Below are 26,542 nucleotides of genomic sequence, written 5' to 3'. Positions count from 1 at the left end.
GCAGTGCGGCAGGGCGCATTATTCTGCTGAAAGACTGCCATTAGGGAATACCGTTGCCATGAAGGGGTGTACTTCGACAATGTTTAGGTAGATGGTAAGTATCAAGGTAACATCCACATGAATGTCAGGACCCAAGGTTTCCCAGCAGAACACTGCCCAGAGCATCACACTGCCTCTGCCGGCTTGCCTTCCCATAGTGCATCCTGGTGCCATCTCTTCCCCAGGTAAGTGATGCACACACACCTAGCCTTCCACATGATTTAAAAGAAAAAGTGATTCATCAGACCAGGCCACCTTCTTCCATTGCTCCATGGTCCTGTTCTGATGCTCACGTGCCCATTGCATGTGCTTTCGGTGGTGGACAGGGGTCAGCATGGGCGCTCTGACCGGTCTGCGGCTACGCAGCCCCATATGCAGCAAGCTGCGATGCACTATGTGTTATGACACCTTTCTATCATAGCCAACATTAACTCTTTCAACAATTTGTGCTACAGTAGCTCTTCTGTGGGATCGGACGAGGTGGGCTAGATTCGCTCCCCACACGCATCAGTGAGCCTTGGGCACCCATGACCCTGTCGCCGGTTCACCGGTTGACCATCCTTGGACCGCTTAAGGTAGGTACTAACCACTGCATACCGGGAACACCCCACGAGACCTGCTGTTTTGGAGATGCTCTGAGCCAATCCTCTAGCCATCACAATTTGGTCCTTGTCAAAGTCGCTCAGATCCTTACGCTTGCCCATTTTTCCGCTTACAACACATCAGCTTCGAAAACTGACTGTTCACTTGCTGCCTAATATATCCCACCCCTTGACAGGTGCCATTGTACCGAGATAATCAATGTTATTTACTTCACCTGTCAGTGGTTTTAATGCTATGACTCATCGGTGTCTGTATATTTCTATATCTATATCTATAGAGGGAGATATGGCTGTCACTTACAGATAAATAATATGTGTACAGATAAATAATATCAAAGCAATCCTATAAGTTTCACCTTATTGTTATATTTTTCATCTTAAACCATATCATCCAGTAACTAAAATGAAATTAATTACAAGAGTGAGCCATGTAATTCCATTACAAATTCATTCCATCCTTGTAATCATCTTTAGTAATCATCTTGCCCAAAAGTAATCATCTCGCTCAAGAAGAGATAACAATGTTAAAAGGTTTTAAAGAAGAATGTGTTCCTGATTAATAGAAAGAGGATTTAAATCAAGTGAGGTTCTGCTGTACATTCAACAGCACTGGTAATTTATTTTTGATTGTATCCAAGTATCACCAGGATTTGCAGAAAAATGATCTGCAGACTTGATAGAAAACCTTCTTGAAGAAATACTTGCTTATACAGTATAACGCATTCCAAGTTCAGTGCCACTTTGTTGACCTCTGACGCTGCGTGCAGCCACACTGACTTGACGTCACTCTGACCAATGGCGATCTCAAGTTGAAGGGGCGTTTTCTTTGGCTTTTCCTGGTTGGAGATGGGGAATTACATGTTGCAACCTCGAGTCGAACGCATCAATGCTCTTGTCTTCTTGGGCAACTAAAGCGCCACCCTTCCAAATTCAATGGAAAAGCAGAGACTCCCTGATTTCTTGTAAGCAGCTGTTATCTGCCTTGTTGCAAAAGCAAAAGGAGGGGAAAGCGCTCCCACCCGGTTTTGGACAGAAAACCATTCGAACATGACGTCCACTACTGTACCGAAACTGTTCCAGTCACGTTCGGGCTGTTCCTACAGGACCTGATACTACAGAGATGACAGCTGGTCACTTATTGCAGCAAAGCTTAAAAGGCTAAGCTTGTTTCTGCCCGGCTTCGAACTGGGGACCTTTCGCGTGTGAGGCGAACGTGATAACCACTACACTACAGAAACCACAAAGGGTCAAATGGCTAACTGCTACCTGGGTTCTGGGGAAGTGAGAAGCACATGCTTGAACATTCAGCTGAGCTAGAAGGTCTGGCTTGGTGTTGGTGGTATAGTGGTGAGCATAGCTGCCTTCCAAGCAGTTAACCTGGGTTCGATTCCCGGCCAACGCGAGATCTTTAGCCCGGATGTTCAAGTGCTGTGTGGACAAGCAATGGAACAACAGAATCAACTATATGAAAATCACCTGCTTGGGCATCCAGACTGCAGAGTGGCTTCTCTGCATGCTTGCGAGAACTGTTTCTGCCTGACAGGTCGAACGCTTTCCACCTGGGCATGTTCGACCTGTCAGGCGAGGTGCCTCCATGTTCGTCTATTGTTAGCCAGAAGCTAGAGTGCAAACTGTGATGAGCGCTGTAAGTTTTCCTCAGACAGCCAACTGTCTAGTCAGAGTTTTTGATTTGATAAGCAAATAAGTCTATATTGTTGATGGATCTAAAGCAAATACTTGCTTCTACAGTCTAACACATTCCAAGGCCAGTGCCACTTTGTTTAGCTCTGACGGGATGTGCAGCCACGCTGACATGACGTCACTCTGCAAACGGGGAAGGAACTGGTAGTTGAGAAGACTCCCTCCTGTTGACGAATGGCAATTTCAAGTTGAGGGGGCATTTTCTTTGGCTTTTCCTGGTTGGAGGTGGGGAATATCAGGTTGCAACCTCGAGTCGAACACATCAATGCTCTTGCCTTCTTGGGCAATGAAAGCACCACGCTTCCACATTCAATGGAAAAGCAGAGACACCCTGATTTCTTGTAAGCAGCTGTTATATGCCTTCCAAAAGCACAAAAGAGGGGAAACTGCTCCCACCCGATTTTGGACAGAAGACCTTTTGCAGGTAGGCAAACACGATGACCACTACTGTACCGAAACTGTTCCAGTCATGTTCAGGGCCTCACTTTCGGGCTGTTCCTACAGGACCTGATACTACAGAGACGACAGCTGGTCGCTTATTGCAGCAAAGCTCAAAAAAACTCAGCTTGTTTCGGCCCGGTTTCGAACCGGGGACTTTTCGCGTGTTAGGCGAACGTGATAACCACCACACTACAGAAACCACAACAAGCCACCCGGCTAGCTAAGCCCTGGGTTTTGGGGAAGAGAAAAAAACGTCTCCATGCCCTAGGATCACTCGAGACGGATTTTAATACCTGGTGTCAGTGTTTTGTGGAGAAATGTGAGCCTTTTGGCTTTCCACAATCCTGTGCGATTCATACACGCGCCTCTCTCTGCTCCAATTTTCTCTCTTTACGCTAATACAAAAGTAATACAAACACAATGTCTTCCCTCTTCTGAAATAACCACTGAACACTTCATTCACACTTACGAGTTCAAATAAGTCAGAGATTTCTCCTCTTTCCAGATGCTTACTACTGTACACAGTGCAAACAATAGCTGGCGTCTAAATTTTCAAAAGAAAAAAAAACACTTAACAGATTAGCCTTGCATCAAATTTGTAGCGTTACAACATTATACACAGCAGTAAAAATATCTTACAGGAACTACGGAAATTAAATAACAGAATTCACTAAAAACACATTTGGAATGTGAACTTTAAGCTATGAACTTAAAATGTATTTGACTAATAGCTGGCTAGTTTTCTCATACTTAGCATAAAACCCAACAGGGTGGGTGAATTACTCAGAGTGTGAATATATCTTTAAATGTAGAACTTAAGTTTTAAAAAACAACTTAGAATTTACTTACCTGATACAAGAAATGGATATGTATTCCGCCAATAAGCTTTAATTCTTCCAAAATAACCAGTGAACACTATATTCACCTTTGTGAATTCAAACTAACAACTGCCAACGCACAATGACGTCATACACAAATCTGTATCAAAAGCAGGATTGTTGCTGACGTCTGCTCAAAAAGGCACTAGGCTCTTTTTTTTTTTTTTAAATAAGGTCACTATAGGGGTCTAAAAGTTTCCAACTCTACCAACAAAGTCTCTAAATTGGCAACATTGCAGCTTTCCTGAGGCAGAGTGTGAACAGTGTGTTGCACTTAACCTAACAGATGGCTCAGCTTTATAATTATCACTGAAATACTTTTAGTCTGGCAATGCATCTGAATGTAAATTAAAAGTACTATATAAATAACATAAATTTAACTCTTTCTTTTTTAATGAGTGGCTTGCACCAAAAAAAATAAAAAAATCAATGAGTCTGTCCCAACAAATAACCACAAAATGCACACTTCCCAGAAATAATCCTGAGTGCATGAAACATGGAATTAAAATGACTTGTGCTCTTATATTTGGCTCAAATAAAACTGTGTAATAACATTGAATCAGTGCAACAACATAACAGTTGTCCATAAACTGTCTGTAATGCATGGTTGATAAATGGCGGCCAGTACTCACACGTCAATCCCATTGTAGTCTGGAGCAGTCCTTGACTCACAACAGCAGTTTTCACACCAGTGGGTTTCATTTTTAAATGGTAGGTTAAAGACATTGTCCGTTTGTGATACTTAAATTTGCCAAGTAAAAGGCTGCAGACTATGACACTCTTGTCTATTGAATTGACTGGAAGTGTTTTAAAACAAAACAAAACAAAAAAATAATAAATAGACGTGATCAACAGGCTGGATTTGCCAGTGATTTTGAAATGTGATTTTAAAAGCACATTGTCCTCGTGTCTATCTCTACATTAGTAGCATATATCTTAGAAATGGCTGTGAATTGATGAGATTATTAAATAATAATGGGTTTTACAGTGCATTATTTTGAAAGCCTTCACAGTGAAAGGCTACAGTATGAGATAATGTGTAGGCCTAAATCAGTTATGGTACTTGCATTAAGGTTCAGTAAAGCTGGTCCACTGCAAGGGTGAACACACACTGACCTAGATATAGTTTCAGCCATGCAAACCCATATAGACAGAGACTCACATAGGCAAGCTACAGTCAAGCTATTCAATTCAATTCACTTTTATTTGTATAGCACTTTTAACAATGCACGTTGTCACAAAGCAGCTTTACAGAAATAAATACATTCAAATTAAATTAAATCAAAATAAATTGCAAATGTGTGCATTTATCCCTAATGAGCAAGCCAAAGGTGACGGTCCCTGAGACAATATAAGGAAGAAACCATGAGAGGAACTAGACTCAAAAGGGACTCCATCCTCATCTGGGTGATAATGGATAGTGCGATTATAAATAATTCTCTTCTATAACTGTGCACTATAGTTTCAAAAAGTGCAATTGTGTAAACAAGCTCTAAAATAATGGTTAATGGTTAATAAAAAATGGTTATATTTCAGACTTTGTGCAGCAGGGGGTGCAATTTCCTCTCTCTCTCTCTCTCTCTCTCTCTCTCTCTCAGTATATGCTTAGGTAAAGTCTGCCCACCTTGATTAGAGGATATTACATGATGTTTTGATCCTCTGTAAAATGTATACAAATATTAAGCTGAATATTACAATGTATACTATATACCATGGACCCCATTTTGAATATATATATGATGTTCAAGTGCTGTGTGGACAAGCAATGGAACAACAGAATCAACTATATGAAAATCTCTGCATGCTTGCAAGAACTGTTTCTGCTTTCCACTTGCATTGTAGGTGGTTGTTAGTGAGTCAGAATGGCGGCACGTTCGACCTGTCAGGTGGGGCGCCTCCATGTTCCTCTATTGTTAGCCAGAAGCTAGAGTGCAGACAGTGATGAGCGCTGTAAGTTTTCCTCAGACAGCCAACTGTCTAGTCAGAGTTTTAGATTTAATAAGCAAATAAATCTATATGTTGATGGATCTAAAGCAAATACTTGCTTATACAGTCTAACGCATTCCAAGGTCAGTGCCACTTTGTTGAGCTCTGACACTGCATGCAGTCACGCTGACTTGACGTCACTCCGTAAATGGGGAAGGAACTGGCAGTTTAGAAGATTCCCCCCTGTACACACAAGCACAAGAGAGGGGAAACTGCTCCCGCCCGGTTTTGAATGGAAGACCTTTTGCACGTAGGCGAATATGGCGACCACTACTGTAGCGAAATTGTTCCAGTCACGTTCAGGGCCTCACTTTCAGGCTGGTCCTACAGGACCTGACACTACAGAGAAGACAGCTGGTCGCTTATTGCAGCAAAGCTCAAAAGACTCAGCTTGTTTCTGCCCGGTTTCGAACCGGGGACCTTTCGCGTGTGAGGCGAACGTGATAACCACTACACTACAGAAACCACAACAAGCCAACCAGCTAGCTGATCCCTGGGTTTTGCTCAGTAGCGCATTGGTGGTATAGTGGGTGGTATAGATTTAAATGGAGAACTATCCAGTGTAATGCCAGTGAAATATGGGTTTCCACAAGGATCAGTTTTAGGACCTCTGCTGTTCTCAGTTTACATGCTTCCGTTGGGTAACATCATTAGAAGACATGGGATTAGTTTCCATTGTTATGCTGACAATACCAAGTTATATGTCTCATCAAAACCAGAAGAAATAAATAAACTGTCTAGATTAACTGAGTGTGTTAACGATATAAAAGATTGGATGACTGATAATTTTCTATTACTAAATCCTGATAAGACAGAAATATTACTTATTGGTCCAAAAACCAGTACCCAAAAGCAAAGGATGTTCAAGTGCTGTGTGGACAAGCAATGGAACAACAGAATCAACTATATGAAAATCACCTGCTTGGGCATCCAGTCTGCAGAGTGGCTTCTCTGCATGATTGCGGGAACTGTTTCTACTTTCCACTTGCATTGTAGGTGGTTATTAGTGAGTCGGAATGACGTCGCTTTCCCCCTGGGCACGTTCGACCTGTCAGGCGGGGCACCTCCATGTTCGTCTATTGTTAGCCAGAAGCTAGAGTGCAGACAGTGATGATCACTGTATATTTTCCTCCGACAGCCAACTGTCTAGTCAAAGTTTTAGATTTAATAAGCAAATAAGTCTATATGTTGATGGATCTAAAGCAAATACTTGCTTATACAGTCTAACGCATTCCAAGGCCAGTGCCACTTTGTTTAGCTCTGACGCTGCGTGCAGCCACGCTGACTTGACGTCACTCCGTAAATGGGGAAGGAACTGGTACTTGAGAAGACTCCCCCCTGTTGACGAATGGCAATTTCAAGTTGAGGGGGCGATTTCTTTGGCTTTTCCTGGGTGGAGGTGGGGAATTACATGTTGCAACCTCGAGTCGAACGCATCAATGCTCCTGTCTTCTTGGGCAACGAAAGCACCACGCTTCCACATTCAATGGAAAAGCAGAGACTCCCTGATTTCTTGTAAGCAGCTGTTATCTGCCTTGCTGCAAAAGCACAAAGGAGGGTACACCGCACCCACCCGGTTTTGGACGGAAGACCTTTCGAACACAACGCCCACTACTGTACCGAAACTGTTCCAGTCACGTTCGGGCTTTTCCTACAGGGTCTGATACTACAGAGATGACAGCTGGTCGCTTACTGCAGCAAAGCTCAAAAGATTCAGCTTGTTTCGAACCGGGGACCTTTCGCGTGTGAGGCGAACGTGATAACCACTACACTTTTTTTCAGTCCAGTGACTAGATCGTTGTGTCACAGAATTCAAAAATTTGTTTTCCTGCTGAAAACCAGTGCGTGGATGTGCATTCGCTGTGTGGAAGCCAATCCGATTGCAACCTTCAAGATTCTGAAGGATCTGGTTGGAAAATGTACAAAACATACACTATATGACCAAAAGTATGTGGACCTTTGCACGCATATGTGCCCGTTCCAAATTCACGGGCATTAACACGGTGCTAGAGAAGTGGTAGCTCAGTAGTTAAGATGTTGGACTTCTGTTCATAAAGTTGAGATTTCAAGTCCCAGCACTACTAAGCTGCCAGTGCTGGGCCCTTGAGCAAGGCCCTTAACCCTCAACTGCTCAGACCTTTTGCACGTAGGCAACCACTACTGTAGCGAAACTGTTCCAGTCACGTTCAGGGCCTCACTTTCGGGCTGTTCCTACAGGACCTGATACTACAGAGATGACAGCTGGTCGCTTATTGCAGCAAAGCTCAAAAGGATCTGTTTGTTTCTGCCCGGTTTCGAACCGGGGACCTTTCGCGTGTTAGGCGAACGTGATAACCACTACACTACAGAAACCACAACATACCAATCGGCTACCTGCTGCCTTCAACATGTCTTCGGATGACTCTTCTGATTTTAATACCTGGTGTCAGTGTTTTGTGGAGAAATGTGAGCCTTTTGGCTTTCCACAATCCCGTACCATTCATACACGCGCCTCTCTCTGCTCCAATTTTCTCTCTTGACGCTAATACAAAAGTAATACAAACACAATGTCTTCCCTCTTCTGAAATAACTAAACACTGCATTCACACTTACGAGTTCAAATAAGTCAGAGATTTCTCCTCTTTTCAGACGCTTGCTACTGTACACAGTGCAAACAATAGCTGGCGTCTAAATTTGGGAAAAAAAACACTTAACAGATTAGCCTTGCATCAAATTTGTAGCGTTACAACATTATTCACAGCAGTAAAAATATATATCTTACAAGAACTACAGAAATTAAATAACAACAGAATTCACTAAAAACACATTTGGAATGTTGTATCCCTACAACTATGAACTTAAAATGTATTTGACTAATAGCTGGCTAGTTTTCTCATACTTAGCATAAAATCCAACAGGGTGGGTGAATTACTCAGAGTGCGAATATATCTTTAAATATAGAACTTAAGTTTAAAAAAAACAACTTAGAATTTACTTACCTGATACAAGAAATGGATATGTATTCCGCCACTAAGCTTTAATTCTTCCAAAATAACAAGTGAACACTACATTCACCTTTGTGAATTCAAACTAACTGCCAACACACAATGACGTCATACACAAATCTGTATCAAAAGCAGGATTGTTGCTGACGTCTGCTCAAAAAGGCACTAGGCTCTTTTTTTTTTTTTTTTTAAATAAGGTCACTATAGGGGTGTAAAAGTTTCCAACTCTACCAACAAAGTCTCTAAATTGGCAACATTGCAGCTTTCCTGAGGCAGAGTGTGAACAGTGTGTTGCACTTAACCTAACAGATGGCTCAGCTTTATAATTATCACTGAAATACTTTTAGTCTGGCAATGCATCTGAATGTAAATTAAAAGTACTATATAATTAACATAAATTTAACTCTTTCTTTTTTTAATGAGTGGCTTGCACCAGCAAACCCAAAGACATTTATGCATGGTGAAAACTTTGAAAAGCAGGAATTTCAAAAAAATAAAAAAATCAATGAGTCTGTCGCTACAAATAACCACAAAATGCACACTTCTGAGAAATAATCCTGAGTGCATGCCACAAGGAATTAAAACGACTTGTGCTCTTATATTTGGCTCAAATAAAACTGTGTAATAAAATTCAATCAGTGCAACAACATAACAGTTGTCCATAAACTGTCTGTAATGCGTGGTTGATAAATGGCGGCCAGTACTCACCCGTCAATCCCATTGCAGTCTGGAGCACTCCTTGACTCACAACAGCAGTTTTCACACCAGTGGGTTTCATTTTTAAATGGTAGGTTAAAGACATTGTCCATTTGTGATACTTAAATTTGCCAAGTAAAAGGCTGCAGACTATGACACTCTTGTTTATTGAATTGACTGGAAGTGTTTTAAAACAAAAAGAACTGTGTAGTTTGACTGATAGACACCCCAGTGTTTGGTTGGCTCAATATCAGTGTTGTGGAAGTGACTTTGAAACTGTAGATTTTCAAGCTACAAGCTGCTTATAGTTTGAAATAGGTAAGCTACAGTCAAGCTATTCAGTTCAATTCAATTTTATTTGTATAGCACTTTTAACAATGGACATTGTCACAAAGCAGCTTTACAGAAATAAATACATTCAAAATAAATTAAATCAAAATAAATGTGACGGTCCCTGAGACGATATGAGAAAGAAACCTTGAGAGGAACCAGACTCAAAAGGGACCCCATCCTCATCTGGGTGATAACTGATAGTGCGATTATAAATAATTCTCTTCTATAACTGTGTACTATTTCAAAAAGTGCAATTGTGTAACCCAGCTCTAAAATAAGATATGGTTATATTTCAGACTTTGTGCAGCAGGGGGTGCAATTTCCTCTCTCTCTCTCTCTCTCTCTCCCTTTCTCTCTCTCTCTCTCTCACAGTATATGCTTAGGTAAAGTCTGCCCACCTTGATTAGAGGATATTACATGATGTTTTGATCCCCTGTAAAATCTATACAAATAATAAGCTGAATATTACAATGTATACTATATACTATGGACCCCATTTTCAGTATATATATACTGTTGACGAATGGCAATTTCAAGTTGAGGGGGCGATTTCTTTGGCTTTTCCTGGTTGGAGGTGGGGAATTACACGTTGCAACCTCGAGTCGAACGCATCAATGCTCTTGTCTTCTTGGGCAACGAAAGCACCACGCTTCCACATTCAATGGAAAAGCAGAGACTCCCTGATTTCTTGTAAGCTGTTATCTGCCTTGCTGCAAAAGCACAAAGGAAGGGAAACCGCTCCCGCCCGTTTTTGGACGGAAGACTTTTTGCACGTAGGTGAACACGATGACCACTACTGTACCGAAACTGTTCCAATCACGTTCGGGCTGTTTCTACTGGACCTGATACTACAGAGATGACAGCTGGTCGCTTATTGCAGAAAAGCTCAAAAGGTTGCTTTTACCCAGCTTGTTTCTGCCCGGTTTCAAACCGGGGACCTTTCGCGCGGGAGCCGAATATAGTTAATCTTAACTTCCCTTAACTTTTCCCATTCATTTTCAATGGTAGTTCTTATCACTACGGATGTAATATATTTTTGGCCACACGTTGATTCCATGGCGCTGTAGCGGAGATGCACCAAAAGCCTGTTTGGCACCCCGCGATAAAACCCAAAAAAAATAAAGGAGAAAGGAAGATTCCATAGCGCTGTTCCGAGATTTGTTTTGTTTTTAAAACATACATTTTGAATTGCCTCAGCTGTCTACCATCCAGGTCAGTTATGAATCAGTTATTATTTTATTGCTTTTGATCTTTCTTGTTAATTAATTAATTCATTTATTTATTTATTTATTTTTGCCAGACGTCGGGTGACCCCGGGTAACCTCCGTCATTTCAACTGAAAAAGCGCGATTAGGCGGCAAACGCTACACGTAAAGTAAACTACACTTATTTATCGAAAAGAAAAATGGTACAAAACATCAATATATTATGAATATCATTTGAATGGTTTGTAAAGATAACTGTAGAATCAATGCAGAAACATTATGATGAGTTTGTAATCCAAACTGAGTGACAAATTTATCATGTCTATTGTTTGTTCAGTAGTCAAACACAAAGTAAAATAAGGTCTTTTGGCAAAAAGTCAGCACATCACACAGTTAGATTAGATTAGATTTGACCAGATGTGTATCTTTTCAATAGTTGTAGAATTGAATGTTAGGTCATCTTTAACATGAAATTTATCTAGTCATTCTTAAAGAATCGATTACCCTATTTTTAACTTTACAGAACATTATGCATAGCTATGTAAATGCTTTATGTATTTATTTATGTCAGTTGTTCATATCTATGGGTACTACTCAGGCTATCAGCATGAAGCAAGCTATTTTTTTCCCTTGGAGAATCAAAGTGTCCTTCAGGAGAGGCCCATCGGGTCATTTACGTCGGGACCCATCTGAAGAGGCGAGAAGGATTAAAGACAATCCTTCTTTGCAAGACAAGTCAACACCTCAAAGAGAAGATGTGGTCAGGAACAATGCCCGTTCTGTTGTATTACAGAGGGGAGGGGATGTTTCAGACAAGCAAGAAGTGTTAGGAGAATACATTCTTCAGTTTGGGAAGTACAAAGGGAAGTCCTTCCGGTGGCTATTGGAGAATGATATTGGCTACACTTTGTACTTGTCCAGTAAGGTTGAGGAGGAAGAACGGGCTGGACAGTTCAACCCAGAGGGTCCTTGCAAGGATAGCCTCCTTTCCTTTCTTGAATACTCAAGAAGCTTTAAGGAAATTGAGGATCTCCGGCGATACCTTTCAGAGAGGCCAGACCCAGTACCAGTTTTGTCAGAGGATGACAATGTTGTTGGATTTGGGGCACGAGCACAAGACACCTGGAGGAAGACCTGGAATACCAGAGCTGATGGGTATGCTGCCTTTATAATGGGGAAGAGCTGTGTTCCAGGAAGTAAAATGTACCGCTTGCAGCAATATCTTTTAAAGCAGCAAAGACAGGTGACCACAGCCCCTTCTGCTACACCTTCACCCTCACCATCAACTCCCTCTGCACCTTCCACTTCATGCCTTTCCTCTGATCATCCAGGTGAGTAAACAACATTTATATCTGTTTCTACTGATCCCTACAGTCTACTGATGCATTTGTTTCATTTCACAGTAATGGAGGAGGATGAGGAACTGGAGAAGATGATGCTGAGTCTGTCTCCACCCAAATGTCCTACACAGCAGAGTAAGTGAACCAAGAGGCTGCGTGAACGTCATGTCTGTTATGTCCAGAATTATCTAGTTCAACCTGTTTATGGCACATTAAACTGCACATACAAGAGTGATACTAATCAAATGATATTGTATATTTCAGGGTCACCCACAGCCACTGCGTGTCCCGTCTTCTCTGCAGCAGGAGGTTATTTTCCACATCAGTTTTGGAGGCTTATCCTATTACCCACAGTTTTTTCCTCCATAACTGTTTTTAATACATTTGTTTATTGTTTTGGCAGTGTTCTTGCCTGTTCTAAAAATTGCATTCTTTTGTTCTACTAACTAATGTTAAAGGTTGAACATACCGGTGATGAGGGTGAGTGCACTTCATGAATTTTATGCATGCTATTTAATATGTGTGTAGTATCTCCTCAAAATTGTGCTTTACCAGTTTTTTTTTTAAGAGTACACTTTCAAATTAGGATCAATTGGTGATAATTTTAAGTGTTTAAATAGTCAGTACATCTCAATCATATAAGTGAACATTATAAGAACTTGCTTTAATTGAATGTTTAAATAAATATTCTATTGATACAAGTTCTAACTGACAGAAAAGACAGGTAAAGATGTCTCCTACATGTCATTTACATGAATGTTTTGTTAATTTTTAACTTGTTGGTCCATGCAGTTCTGCCACAGCCACCATCAAGACCACATGCGGTCTGCCATTCTCACACACCACCACCTCCTGTGCCTAGCACTTCCTCTCAGTGCAAATCCCCTGCATCACTGCCCCGAGTACCACCACCAGCTGTGCAGTCAGTACCCGCAGCACCTTTACCAGCTGTTCAGTCAGTACCTGCACCAGTGCCCTCCACACAGACAGGAGTCCCTGTGTCCAGTGACATGCAAGATATTAGCCGCTGGAACTGCTCCTGCCATCAAAAAATCTGGATGAAAACAGAGATGGAAGCCCTGGGGCTCTGGCCAGGATCACGACCGGTGAGACAGCCTATGAACATGGTTTCCTTGTGGCGTTATCCTCCTCAGCCTGAGCTTGTAGAAACCAACACAGGCCTGCCATCACCAAAATACTTTCAGCTCCATCCCTTCTTTATCTGGAAACCGGAGCACAGTATAATGCAAAGGCTAAGAAACAACTACATCCTGCCTTGTCTCTACAGCTGTCCAAACCCTCAGGTTGTTTCCTCTGGTGTGGGAAGGCCCAGAGTGATTCTTGGTACCAGCGGGCAATATTACATCCTTTCCTCTCGACTGAGCTGTAAAGCATGTAAAAAATACTGGTTCGCTGATAAACCCCAGTGGCTAGACATGCTGCCAAGGCGGTTCTGTAACGTCTTGCCAGCCTTCCTCACCCATAAGAAGGCCATCTGTAAAACAGTGATGGATGAACTGCGGCGCTCTGGTAAATCACCTAATGATATGGCCAACCAGCTGTCTGAGGTGCTTCACCTGAAGTACGAAAGAGCCCACCTAGCCTACCTGCTCAGCGTGCAGAACATCAGGGATGCTGAGGCAAGGCTGTATGGACAGATGACCATCACTGGGGCACTGAGGAAGGATGACACACCAGCACCGTTTGGGGGTTATGAGGACACTGATGGGTGGCGTGGGGTGTCTGTGACTGCACACTATCTTGTGGAGTGCCTTCTTCAAGAATATCAGCGGCAGGAGGCAGCTCTCACTCAGGTCCTACAAGGCGCTTTTGGACAGGTGTTCAGGTCTGATCACACACGCAAAGTTGCTAGAAAAGTGACGCTCGCATCTGGCACAATGTCATCCTATGCTGTGATGAATGAGAACTGGATGATCCTGTCCTGGGTGATGCTGCAGTCTGAGAGTGAGCAGTCATTAGAGTCAATGTACTGTGGGCTGGCCAGTCGCTATAGTGCTGCTGGTATCCCCAAGGCCAAGTACCAGTGGGTGGACAGGTATGAATCATTACATCACATCACACATCACATCAAGTAGTGTAAGCGAAGGTAATGAATATATTTAACTGAAATTTTTTATTTCCCTTTCATGTACTCAGGGACTGCTGTGCTGCTTTTAGAGTCATGGACCCAGCACCTTATGAGCACCTGCAGTGGGATGCCTGGAGGACCACTGAAGCTATCGTGGCAGAGGTTACCGCAGGGAACCTCAGGAATTTATGTGCCTCTTGTCTGAAGTACAATGAGGACATCATTGTAAAGCTGGACTTGTTTCACTGCATGCGGCGGTTCACCAGGGAGTGTGTGTCAGAACACCATCCTCTGTATAGCTCTTTCTGCCATTTCCTCTCTGCTGCCTTCTCTGTAGTGGATCAGAGTGACCTGGAGAAACTGAAAAATGCATACAGATTCTGTGGTATTGAGCCTGCTAATCCCACCAAGCAGCATATCAGAGAGCACTGCAGGACAAAAGTTCCACATCCCAGAGAGCTGGTCCAGAGGGTGGAAGAGGTGCTTCAACATTTCCATCTAGCAAAGGATCCCAACGACATCCTCCTTTTTAAACCCTCAATGCTAAAGGTCTGGTGGATTCAGTGTGTACACATCCTTAGGGGCTGCCTGAGTGACCCTGAGGTGGAGGAAGGAATCCTCTACAGACATGGGGGGATGTTACAGCTCAATCATGTAAAGGGTGAAGGAGCTGCTGTGCCCATTTGGATCCCTGTCAGAGGCACCTCACAGCAGGAGGGGTTTCATTTCCACCAAGCTCAGTGGGTAACAGGCAATCGTGTCTCTCCAGAACTGTTCCAGGCACAGGGAATGACTGGGGTGGCACGCTGGAATTATCAGCGGCTGGTGGGCCTGAAGCAGCCGGGGGTCGTCCTACCTGCAGTGTTTGACCCTGTGTTACTGATGGAGTTAAACAGGGCCTCTGTGAGAGTGACAGGGCAGCCCAAATATCCAGCCTTGCACATCTCCAGCAGGGACACAGGGGAGAAGTTTGGCCTACAGTATGTGGAGCCAGGCTGTCGACCAGTGCCTCTTGACTTTGACAAACATAAGTGCAAGAAGTCCACCCTAGGAGATGTGGAGATTGAAGAGGAGTCCTTAATTCCTCAAGATTTGAGTCCTCAATTCCATCTAAGGTACTCCTTTACATTTTGTTTTTATTTGATAATATAGAAAAAGATTTGTATGACTTCATAACTGATAGTTTTTCCTCACGTGCATACACTCATTTTGCTCAATTTCAGGAATGGTTAGATGATTCCTCTTCTGCTGAGACCCCTCTTGCTGCAGAACCAGAGGCCACCCCAAGATTGTCTTGTTTCACCGATTTTCCACTCCAAGTCCTGTGACAGTAAAGGAACAAAGGTCTGAGGAATTTCTGTTAGATGCAGGTAATGACATTATTAATACAGACACTAATGTGTGTAACCTGTCTGTCTCATATATGCATACAAAGGCACAAACACTTTAGTAATTTTGTGAATCTCCTTTAGAACTGCTGAGCACACCACCACTGCCTATAGCTGCTTCTCAACGTGCAGCTCGCACTGGACCCATTAAAACAGGCGGTCGAGTCTTTGTCTTGGACCACAACAGATGGACGGATCCAATGAGAAATGCCATCGATGGTCTCCTGGCCAAGCACCACGGGAGCAAGGATCTCTTTATAAGGGTGGATGGTGATTATGCTGCTATGGTACAGAGTGCCTGCACTGACCCCAACAGACTCCTGCACTCAACCACGAAACAATACATAAGCAGGTACATAAAACACCTTGCTAAAAATAAAAAACACACAAATGCCTCTCTCAACACCAGCCCAGAAAAGCTCCTAGAGACACAACAGTTATGGAAGCATCTTCACTCAGGCAGCGAAACCATCAGTGTCCCAGTGACAATACTGCCACCTGCTCTGTTCAATCCATCTGCAAAGAGCGTTCCTGAAGACGTCCCTCTGACCCAGGCAGCAGTTGAGAAGATGGTTAAAGACATCCTAGAGAAGCACCAGGCAGCACTGCAACAACAACAGCAGACAAAAAGAAAACAAATTAGATCCTGTTTAGCTTGTGGTCAGCCACAGTATTGTTACTTGGGTGATGGCTCCTCTGTGCATTTCTTTTATCAGGGTGGTGATGTTAAATACTTCTACTGCTCCAAGAAAGTCTTTGACACATACTCTGCTGAAGGCCGGACCAACTCCAGGATGCCATTGGAAGGTTTTGCAGACACTCCCTTCTTTCAGCGGGAGCTGGAGGCCTCTAAGCAGAAGGGGGCAGAGAGGAAGAGAGTGAAGAGAGAGGAAAGAGGAAATCATTAGTGGAGCATCCTTCTGGTCGTCTGTGCAGGTTCTGCCACCAGCCGCTAAAACAAGGTCCAAATAGTCCTCATATCCACACTAGTTTCCCTGGAGTGGCAGGCAAACACATTTACTGTCCTGCTAAAGTGCTCTCCCTGTATCAGGCGCAGGGAATGAATGCACAGATGACATGGACAGAGTTTCAGCAGTCCCCGTTCTATGAGACTGAGAGGCAGAGGTGGATTGTTGAAAAGAAAAAATAACTTTGTTGTGAAACACAGCATTTAAGGTCTGTGCATGTTCATGTTCTCTCTCTCTCTCTCTCTCTCTCTCTCTCTCTTTACCATAGTGGAATTGTGTATAGACATCTTTGTAATTTTTAAAATTATTTGTCTTGTGTATTTATAAATGTGTTTTATCTTGCTTGTATTTATAAATTTCTTAAAACTCTTAGTCCTTATTTACAATACATTTTCAACAACTTACTATAACACATTCTGTATATATTCTTTAGAAAGTTATTTTAATTTTGACGAACTGTGAATTTCATTCTCCTTTAACAGATAATTTTACGCATTGGAAGTGTATAAAAATAGTAAATGTTGAAAATGTCTCTTTAAAAAGGTTACATATTATAACTACGCAACATACAATACAATAAAAATATACTAAAACATGTTCAAAACATTAAAATGTTATATGGTGTTTCCATTGTAAATATAAATATCTAAATATCTGAAACATTAACTACTAATGATGACGCCCCCATCGATAATTGTTTATTAATGATAATTTTTACATTTTGCACACCTTACGCAAAGAAAACTCTTAGCAAATGACATATTTTTGTACTTCATATTGTTTTAATATGTTTATCATATTTTAGGGACTCTACATTAAAAAGAAGTAAAAATCACTTTTTGGCCAAGGTGGGATTCAAACCACTGTTCTTATGGGGAAGTTCATCCAACCCACCTCCCAGACACCTACGTGTGACAGACCTTCATATGTGAGATGAACATGATAACAACTACACTACAGAAACAACAACATACCTGTCACCTAGCTGCTGCCTGGGTTCTGGGGAAGAGAAAAGAACATGCTTGAACATTTGCTCAGCAGAGTTAGAAGGCCCTACATGGCGTTGGTGGTATAGTGGTGAGCATAGCTGCCTTCCAAGCAGTTGACCCGCGTTCGATTCCCGGCCAACGCAGGACCTTTAGCCTTTAGCAAGTGCTGTGTGGACAGGCAGTACATACAGTCTAACGCATTCCAAGGTCAGTGCCACTTTGTTTAGTTCTGACGGTGCGTGCAGCCACGCTGACTTGACGTCACTCCCTAAACGGGGAAGGAACTGGTAGTTGAGAAGACTCCCCCCTGTTGACGAATGGCAATTTCAAGTTGAGGGGGCATTTTCTTTGGCTTTTCCTGGTTGGAGGTGGGGAATATCAGGTTGCAACCTCGAGTCGAACGCATCAATGCTCTTGCCTTCTTGGGCAACTAAAGCGCCACGCTTCCACATTCAATGGCATAGTAGAGACTCCCTGATTTCTTGTAAGCAGCTGTTATATGCCTTCCAAAAGCACAAAAGAGGGGAAACTGCTCCCACCCGATTTTGGACAGAAGACCTTTTGCAGGTAGGCGAACACCACGAGCACTACTGTACCGAAACTGTTCCAGTCACGTTCGGGGCCTCACTTTCGGGCTTTTCCTACAGGGTCTGATACTACAGAGATGACAGCTGGTCGCTTACTGCAGCAAAGCTCAAAAGAATGAGCATGTTTCTGCCCGCTTTCGAACCGGGGACCTTTCATGTGTTAGGCGAACGTGATAACCACTACACTACAGAAACCACAACAAGTCACCCGGCTAGCTGATCCCTGGGTTTTATTCATACACGCGCCTCTCTCTGCTCCAATTTTCTCTCTTCACGCTAATACAAAAGTAATACAAACACAATGTCTTCCCTCTTCTGAAATAACCACTGAACACTTCATTCACACTTACGAGTTCAAATAAGTCAGAGATTTCTCCTCTTTTCAGATGCTTACTACTGTACACAGTGCAAACAATAGCTGGCGTCTAAATTTTCAAAAGAAAAAAAAACACTTAACAGATTAGCCTTGCATCAAATTTGTAGCGTTACAACATTATACACAGCAGTAAAAATATCTTACAGGAACTACGGAAATTAAATAACAGAATTCACTAAAAACACATTTGGAATGTGAACTTTAAGCTATGAACTTAAAATGTATTTGACTAATAGCTGGCTAGTTTTCTCATACTTAGCATAAAACCCAACAGGGTGGGTGAATTACTCAGAGTGCCAATATAACTTTAAATATAGAACTTAAGTTTTAAAAAACAACTTAGAATTTACTTACCTGATACAAGAAATGGATATGTATTCCACCATTAAGCTTTAATTCTTCCAAAATAACCGGTGAACACTATATTCACCTTTGTGAATTCAAACTAACAACTGCCAACACACAATGACGTCATACACAAATCTGTATCAAAAGCAGGATTGTTGCTGACGTCTGCTCAAAAAGGCACTAGGCTCTTTTTTTTTTTTTTTTTTTTTTTTTTTTAAAATAAGGTCACTATAGGGGTCTAAAAGTTTCCAACTCTACCAACAAAGTCTCTAAATTGGCAACATTGCAGCTTTCCTGAGGCAGAGTGTGAACAGTGTGTTGCACTTAACCTAACAGATGGCTCAGCTTTATAATTATCATTGAAATACTTTTAGTCTGGCAATGCATCTGAATGTAATTTAAAAGTACTATATAAATAACATAAATTTAACTCTTTCTTTTTTTAATGAGTGGCTTGCACTAGCAAACCCAAAGACATTTATGCATGGTAAGAACTTTGAAAAGCAAGAATTAAAAAAAATTTTAAAAAAATAAATAAATAGACATGATCAACAGGCTGGATTTGCCAGTGATTTTGAAATGTGATTTTAAAAGCACATTGTCCTCGTGTCTATCTCTACATTAGTAGCATATATCTTAGAAATGGCTGTGAATTGATGAGATTAATAAATAATAATGGGTTTTACAGTGCATTATTTTGAAAGCCTTCACAGTGAAAGGCTACAGTATGAGATAATGTGTAGGCCTAAATCAGTTATGGTACTTGCATTAAGGTTCAGTAAAGCTGGTCCACTGCAAGGGTGAACACACACTGACCTAGATATAGTTTCAGCCATGTAAACCCATATAGACAGAGATTCACATAGGCACACACAAACATAGACTAGCACAGTATTGCTAGCAGATATTCATTATCACCTACTGACTTCTTCACTTACATGAACAACAATCTGGGTGAAACTTACAGGAAAAGGTGTAGTTTGACTGATAGACACCCCAGTGTTTGGTTGGCTCAATATCAGTGTTGTGGAAGCGACTCTGAAACTGTAGATTTTCAAGCTACAAGCTGCTTATAGTTTGAAATAGGTAAGCTACAGTCAAGCTATTCAATTCAATTCAATTTTATTTGTATAGCACTTTTAACAATGGACATTGTCACAAAGCAGCTTTACAGAAATAAATACATTCAAATTAAATTAAATCAAAATAAATTGCAAATGTGTGCATTTATCCCTAATGAGCAAGCCAAAGGTGACGGTCCCTGAGACGATATGAGGAAGAAACCTTGAGAGGAACTAGACTCAAAAGGGACCCCATCCTCATCTGGGTGATAATTGATAGTGCGATTATAAATAATTCTCTTCTATAACTGTGTACTATTTCAAAAAGTGCAATTGCGTAACCCAGTTCTAAAATAAGATATGGTTATATTTCAGACTTTGTGCAGCAGGGGGTGCAATTTCCTCTCTCTCTCTCTCTCTCTCTCTCACACAGTATATGCTTAGGTAAAGTCTGCCCACCTTGATTAGAGGATATTACATGATGTTTTGATCCCCTGTAAAATCTATACAAATAATAAGCTGAATATTACAATGTATACTATATACCATGGACCCCATTTTCAGTATATATATACTGTTGACGAATGGCAATTTCAAGTTGAGGGGGCGTTTATTTTGGCTTTTCCTGGTTGGAGGTGGGGAATTACACGTTGCAACCTCGAGTCGAACGCATCAATGCTCTTGTCTTCTTGGGCAACGAAAGCACCACGCTTCCACATTCAATGGAAAAGCAGAGACTCCCTGATTTCTTGTAAGCTGTTATCTGCCTTCCAAAAGCACAAAAGAGGGGAAACTGCTCCCGCCCGGTTTTGGACAGAAGACCTTTTGCACGTAGGCGAACACGATGACCACTACTGTAACGAAACCAGTTCCAGTCACGTTCAGGGCCTCACTTTCAGGCTGTTCCTACAGGAAGTCATACTACAGAGATGACAGCCGGTCGCTTATTGCGGCAAAGCTCAAAAGACTCAGCTTGTTTCTGCCCGGTTTCAAACAAGGGACCTTTCACGTGTTAGGCAAACGTGATAACCACTACACAAAGGTGCATCAGTCTCTGCAAAGCTCAAGCAACAAAAGACAGTTTCAGCCCAGCTTCAAACTGGGGAGCTTTCATGTGTGAACATGATAACCACTACACTATAGAAACCACGGCATACTGGTCGCGTAGCTGCTGCCTGGGTTGTGGGGAAGAGAAAAGAACATGCTTGAACATTCACTCAGCAGAGTTGGCGGGCTCTGCATGGCATTGGTGGTATAGTGGTGAGCATAGCTGCCGTCCAAGCAGTTGAGTTGGGTTCGATTCCCGGCCAACACAAGACCTTTAGCCTGGACGTTCAAGTGCTATGTGGACAGGCAGTAGAACAACAGAGCAGGGAGGAATCAACTATATGAAAATCACCTGCTTGGGTATCCAGTCTGCAGAATGGCTTCTCTTTCTGCTTTGCACTTGCATTGTAGGTGGTTGTTAGCGATTCGCAATGGAACAACAGAATCAACTATATGAAAATCACCTGCTTGGGCATCCAGTCTGCAGAGTGGCTTCTCTGCACGCTTGCGGGAACTGTTTCTACTTTCCACTTGCATTGTAGGTGGTTATTAGTGAGTCGGAATGACGTCGCTTTCCCCCTGGGCACGTTCGACCTGTCAGGCGGGGCACCTCCATGTTCGTCTATTGTTAGCCAGAAGCTAGAGTGCAGACAGTGATGATCACTGTATATTTTCCTCCGACAGCCAACTGTCTAGTCAAAGTTTTAGATTTAATAAGCAAATAAGTCTATATGTTGATGGATCTAAAGCAAATACTTGCTTATACAGTCTAACGCATTCCAAGGCCAGTGCCACTTTGTTTAGCTCTGACGCTGCGTGCAGCCACGCTGACTTGACGTCACTCCGTAAATGGGGAAGGAACTGGTACTTGAGAAGACTCCCCCCTGTTGACGAATGGCAATTTCAAGTTGAGGGGGTGTTTTCTTTGGCTTTTCCTGGTTGGAGGTGGGGAATTACATGTTGCAACCTCGAGTCGAACGCATCAATGCTCTTGTCTTCTTGGGCAACGAAAGCACCACGCTTCCACATTCAATGGAAAAGCAGAGACTCCCTGATTTCTTGTAAGCAGCTGTTATCTGCCTTGCTGCAAAAGCACAAAGGAGGGTACACCGCACCCACCCGCTTTTGGACGGAAGACCTTTCGAACACAACGCCCAATACTGTACCGAAACTGTTCCAGTCACGTTCGGGGCCTCACTTTCGGGCTTTTCCTACAGGGTCTGATACTACAGAGATGACAGCTGGTTGCTTACTGCAGCAAAGCTCAAAAGATTCAGCATGTTTCTGCCTGGTTTCGAACCGGGGACCTTTCGCGTGTGAGGCGAACGTGATAACCACTACACTACAGAAACCACAAAAAGACAAATGGCTAACTGCTACCTGGGTTGTAGGGAAGTGAGACGCACATGCTTGAACATTAATTCAGCTGAGCTGGAAGGCTTTGCATGGCGTTGGTGGTATAGTGGTGAGCATAGCTGCCTTCCAAGCAGTTGACCCGGGTTCGATTCCCGGCCAACGCAAGACCTTTAGCCCGGATGTTCAAGTGCTGTGTGGACAGGCAACGGAATAACAGAATTAACTATATGAAAATCTCTGCATGCTTGCAAGAACTGTTTCTGCTTTCCACTTGCGTTGTAGGTGGTTGTTAGTGAGTCAGAATGGCGGCACGTTCGACCTGTCAGGTGGGGTGCCTCCATGTTCCTCTATTGTTAGCCAGAAGCTAGAGTGCAGACAGTGATGAGCGCTGTAAGTTTTCCTCAGACAGCCAACTGTCTAGTCAGAGTTTTAGATTTAATAAGCAAATAAGTCTATATGTTGATGGCTCTAAAGCAAATACTTACTTATACAGTCTAACGCATTCCAAGGTCAGTGCCACTTTGTTTAGCTCTGATGGTGTGTGCAGCCACGCTGACTTGACGTCACTCCGTAAATGGGGAAGGAACTGGTAGTTGAGAAGATTCCCCCCTGTACACACAAGCACAAGAGAGGGGAAACTGCTCCCGCCCGGTTTTGAATGGAAGACCTTTTGCACGTAGGCGAATGTGACGACCACTACTGTACCCAAACTGTTCCAGTCATGTTCAGGTCTTCACTTTCGGACTGTTCCTACAGGACCTGATACTACAGAGAAGACAGCTGGTCGCTTATTGCAGCAAAGCTCAAAAGACCCATTTTGCTCCTGCCCAGTCTTGAACCGGGGACCGTTTGTGTGTTAGGGGAGCGTTATAACCACTACACTTTTTTTCAGTCCAGTGACTAGATCGTTGTGTCACAGAATTCAAAAATTTGTTTTCCTGCTGAAAACCAGTGCGTGGATGTGCATTCGCTGTGTGGAAGCCAATCCGATTGCAACCTTCAAGATTCTGAAGGATCTGGTTGGAAAATGTACAAAACATACACTATATGACCAAAAGTATGTGGACCTTTGCACGCATATGTGCCCGTTCCAAATTCACGGGCATTAACACGGTGCTAGAGAAGTGGTAGCTCAGTAGTTAAGATGTTGGACTTCTGTTCATAAAGTTGAGATTTCAAGTCCCAGCACTACTAAGCTGCCAGTGCTGGGCCCTTGAGCAAGGCCCTTAACCCTCAACTGCTCAGACCTTTTGCACGTAGGCAACCACTACTGTAGCGAAACTGTTCCAGTCACGTTCAGGGCCTCACTTTCGGGCTGTTCCTACAGGACCTGATACTACAGAGATGACAGCTGGTCGCTTATTGCAGCAAAGCTCAAAAGGATCTGTTTGTTTCTGCCCGGTTTCGAACCGGGGACCTTTCGCGTGTTAGGCGAACGTGATAACCACTACACTACAGAAACCACAACATACCAATCGGCTACCTGCTGCCTTCAACATGTCTTCGGATGACTCTTCTGATTTTAATACCTGGTGTCAGTGTTTTGTGGAGAAATGTGAGCCTTTTGGCTTTCCACAATCCCGTACCATTCATACACGCGCCTCTCTCTGCTCCAATTTTCTCTCTTGACGCTAATACAAAAGTAATACAAACACAATGTCTTCCCTCTTCTGAAATAACTAAACACTGCATTCACACTTACGAGTTCAAATGAGTCAGAGATTTCTCCTCTTTCCAGACGCTTGCTACTGTGCACAGTGCAAACAATAGCTGGCGTCTAAATTTGGGAAAAAAAACACTTAACAGATTAGCCTTGCATCAAATTTGTAGCGTTACAACATTATTCACAGCAGTAAAAATATATATCTTACAAGAACTACAGAAATTAAATAACAACAGAATTCACTAAAAACACATTTGGAATGTTGTATCCCTACAACTATGAACTTAAAATGTATTTGACTAATAGCTGGCTAGTTTTCTCATACTTAGCATAAAATCCAACAGGGTGGGTGAATTACTCAGAGTGCGAATATATCTTTAAATATAGAACTTAAGTTTAAAAAAAACAACTTAGAATTTACTTACCTGATACAAGAAATGGATATGTATTCCGCCACTAAGCTTTAATTCTTCCAAAATAACCAGTGAACACTATATTCACCTTTGTGAATTCAAACTAACTGCCAACACACAATGACGTCATACACAAATCTGTATCAAAAGCAGGATTGTTGCTGACGTCTGCTCAAAAAGGCACTAGGCTCTTTTTTTTTTTTTTTTAAATAAGGTCACTGTAGGGGTGTAAAAGTTTCCAACTCTACCAACAAAGTCTCTAAATTGGCAACATTGCAGCTTTCTGTGTTGCACTTAACCTAACAGATGGCTCAGCTTTATAATTATCATTGAAATACTTTTAGTCTGGCAATGCATCTGAATGTAAATTAAAAGTACTATATAATTAACATAAATTTAACTCTTTCTTTTTTTAATGAGTGGCTTGCACCAGCAAACCCAAAGACATTTATGCATGGTGAAAACTTTGAAAAGCAGGAATTTCAAAAAAATAAAAAAATCAATGAGTCTGTCCCTACAAATAACCACAAAATGCACACTTCCCAGAAATAATCCTGAGTGCATGCCACAAGGAATTAAAACGACTTGTGCTCTTATATTTGGCTCAAATAAAACTGTGTAATAAAATTCAATCAGTGCAACAACATAACAGTTGTCCATAAACTGTCTGTAATGCGTGGTTGATAAATGGCGGCCAGTACTCACCCGTCAATCCCATTGCAGTCTGGAGCAGTCCTTGACTCACAACAGCAGTTTTCACACCAGTGGGTTTCATTTTTAAATGGTAGGTTAAAGACATTGTCTTTTTGTGATACTTAAATTTGCCAAGTAAAAGGCTGCAGACTATGATACTCTTGTTTATTGAATTGACTGGAAGTGTTTTAAAACAAAAAGAACTGTGTAGTTTGACTGATAGACACCCCAGTGTTTGGTTGGCTCAATATCAGTGTTGTGGAAGTGACTTTGAAACTGTAGATTTTCAAGCTACAAGCTGCTTATAGTTTGAAATAGGTAAGCTACAGTCAAGCTATTCAATTCAATTCAATTTTATTTGTATAGCACTTTTAACAATGGACATTGTCACAAAGCAGCTTTACAGAAATAAATACATTCAAAATAAATTAAATCAAAATAAATGTGACGGTCCCTGAGACGATATGAGAAAGAAACCTTGAGAGGAACCAGACTCAAAAGGGACCCCATCCTCATCTGGGTGATAACTGATAGTGCGATTTTAAATAATTCTCTTCTATAACTGTGTACTATTTCAAAAAGTGCAATTGCGTAACCCAGCTCTAAAATAAGATATGGTTATATTTCAGACTTTGTGCAGCAGGGGGTGCAATTTCCTCTCTCTCTCTCTCTCTCTCTCTCTCTCTCTCCCTTTCTCTCTCTCTCTCTCACACAGTATATGCTTAGGTAAAGTCTGCCCACCTTGATTAGAGGATATTACATGATGTTTTGATCCCCTGTAAAATCTATACAAATAATAAGCTGAATATTACAATGTATACTATATACCATGGACCCCATTTTCAGTATGTATATACTGTTGACGAATGGCAATTTCAAGTTGAGGGGGCGATTTCTTTGGCTTTTCCTGGTTGGAGGTGGGGAATTACACGTTGCAACCTCGAGTCGAACGCATCAATGCTCTTGTCTTCTTGGGCAACGAAAGCACCACGCTTCCACATTCAATGGAAAAGCAGAGACTCCCTGATTTCTTGTAAGCTGTTATCTGCCTTGCTGCAAAAGCACAAAGGACGGGGAACCGCTCCCGCCCGTTTTTGGACGGAAGATTTTTTGCACGTAGGTGAACACGATGACCACTACTGTACCGAAACTGTTCCAATCACGTTCGGGCTGTTTCTACAGGACCTGACACTACAGAGATGACAGCTGGTCGCTTATTGCAACAAAGCTCAAAAAACTCAGCTTGTTTCTGCCCGGTTTCGAACCGGGGACCTTTCGCGTGTTAGGCGAATGTGATAACCACTACACTACAGAAACCACAAAAAGGCAAATGGCTAACTGCTACCTGGGTTGTGGGGA

At 42.2% G+C, this 26,542-nt stretch overlaps 1 protein-coding gene and 11 non-coding genes across 13 annotated transcripts; 4 read left to right on the top strand and 8 right to left on the bottom strand.

The window, feature by feature from the left end:
* Nucleotides 1-1,806: 1,806 nt before the first annotated feature.
* On the bottom strand, nucleotides 1,807-1,879 carry trnav-cac (transfer RNA valine (anticodon CAC)). The gene has a single exon. It is a non-coding gene; the product is annotated as a tRNA-Val (tRNA).
* Nucleotides 1,880-1,971: 92 nt separating this feature from the next.
* trnag-ucc (transfer RNA glycine (anticodon UCC)) lies at nucleotides 1,972-2,043 on the top strand. Its single transcript has one exon. It is a non-coding gene; the product is annotated as a tRNA-Gly (tRNA).
* An 866-nt stretch (nucleotides 2,044-2,909) lies between these two features.
* trnav-aac (transfer RNA valine (anticodon AAC)) lies at nucleotides 2,910-2,982 on the bottom strand. Its single transcript has one exon. It is a non-coding gene; the product is annotated as a tRNA-Val (tRNA).
* A 3,057-nt stretch (nucleotides 2,983-6,039) lies between these two features.
* Nucleotides 6,040-6,112, bottom strand: trnav-cac (transfer RNA valine (anticodon CAC)). Its single transcript has one exon. It is a non-coding gene; the product is annotated as a tRNA-Val (tRNA).
* A 1,814-nt stretch (nucleotides 6,113-7,926) lies between these two features.
* On the bottom strand, nucleotides 7,927-7,999 carry trnav-aac (transfer RNA valine (anticodon AAC)). Its single transcript has one exon. It is a non-coding gene; the product is annotated as a tRNA-Val (tRNA).
* Nucleotides 8,000-10,778: 2,779 nt separating this feature from the next.
* On the top strand, nucleotides 10,779-12,745 carry LOC128318198 (uncharacterized). Of its 2 annotated transcripts, XM_053233636.1 has the most exons (4): nucleotides 10,779-10,872; nucleotides 10,961-11,035; nucleotides 11,464-12,196; nucleotides 12,269-12,745. In XM_053233636.1, the coding sequence occupies exons 3-4, from the start codon at nucleotides 11,473-11,475 to the stop codon at nucleotides 12,346-12,348; spliced, it is 804 nt and encodes a 267-aa protein (XP_053089611.1). In that variant the 5' UTR covers nucleotides 10,779-10,872; nucleotides 10,961-11,035; nucleotides 11,464-11,472; the 3' UTR covers nucleotides 12,349-12,745. The 2 variants fall into 2 exon arrangements, with proteins under 2 accessions (XP_053089611.1, XP_053089610.1); XM_053233635.1 differs by lacking the exons at nucleotides 10,779-10,872; nucleotides 10,961-11,035 and having other exon boundaries at nucleotides 11,286-12,196.
* A 4,965-nt stretch (nucleotides 12,746-17,710) lies between these two features.
* On the top strand, nucleotides 17,711-17,782 carry trnag-ucc (transfer RNA glycine (anticodon UCC)). Its single transcript has one exon. It is a non-coding gene; the product is annotated as a tRNA-Gly (tRNA).
* Nucleotides 17,783-18,348: 566 nt separating this feature from the next.
* On the bottom strand, nucleotides 18,349-18,421 carry trnav-aac (transfer RNA valine (anticodon AAC)). The gene has a single exon. It is a non-coding gene; the product is annotated as a tRNA-Val (tRNA).
* Nucleotides 18,422-22,337: 3,916 nt separating this feature from the next.
* trnav-cac (transfer RNA valine (anticodon CAC)) lies at nucleotides 22,338-22,410 on the bottom strand. Its single transcript has one exon. It is a non-coding gene; the product is annotated as a tRNA-Val (tRNA).
* Nucleotides 22,411-22,506: 96 nt separating this feature from the next.
* Nucleotides 22,507-22,578, top strand: trnag-ucc (transfer RNA glycine (anticodon UCC)). The gene has a single exon. It is a non-coding gene; the product is annotated as a tRNA-Gly (tRNA).
* Nucleotides 22,579-23,803: 1,225 nt separating this feature from the next.
* On the bottom strand, nucleotides 23,804-23,876 carry trnav-aac (transfer RNA valine (anticodon AAC)). The gene has a single exon. It is a non-coding gene; the product is annotated as a tRNA-Val (tRNA).
* A 2,551-nt stretch (nucleotides 23,877-26,427) lies between these two features.
* On the bottom strand, nucleotides 26,428-26,500 carry trnav-aac (transfer RNA valine (anticodon AAC)). Its single transcript has one exon. It is a non-coding gene; the product is annotated as a tRNA-Val (tRNA).
* Nucleotides 26,501-26,542: the final 42 nt, after the last annotated feature.

The sequence above is a fragment of the Pangasianodon hypophthalmus genome, chromosome 4 (genome assembly GCF_027358585.1).
Source record: "Pangasianodon hypophthalmus isolate fPanHyp1 chromosome 4, fPanHyp1.pri, whole genome shotgun sequence".
Lineage (NCBI taxonomy): Eukaryota > Metazoa > Chordata > Actinopteri > Siluriformes > Pangasiidae > Pangasianodon > Pangasianodon hypophthalmus.
Note: the sequence above shows the minus strand (reverse complement) of the source record. Positions and strands in the feature narration are given on the sequence as shown.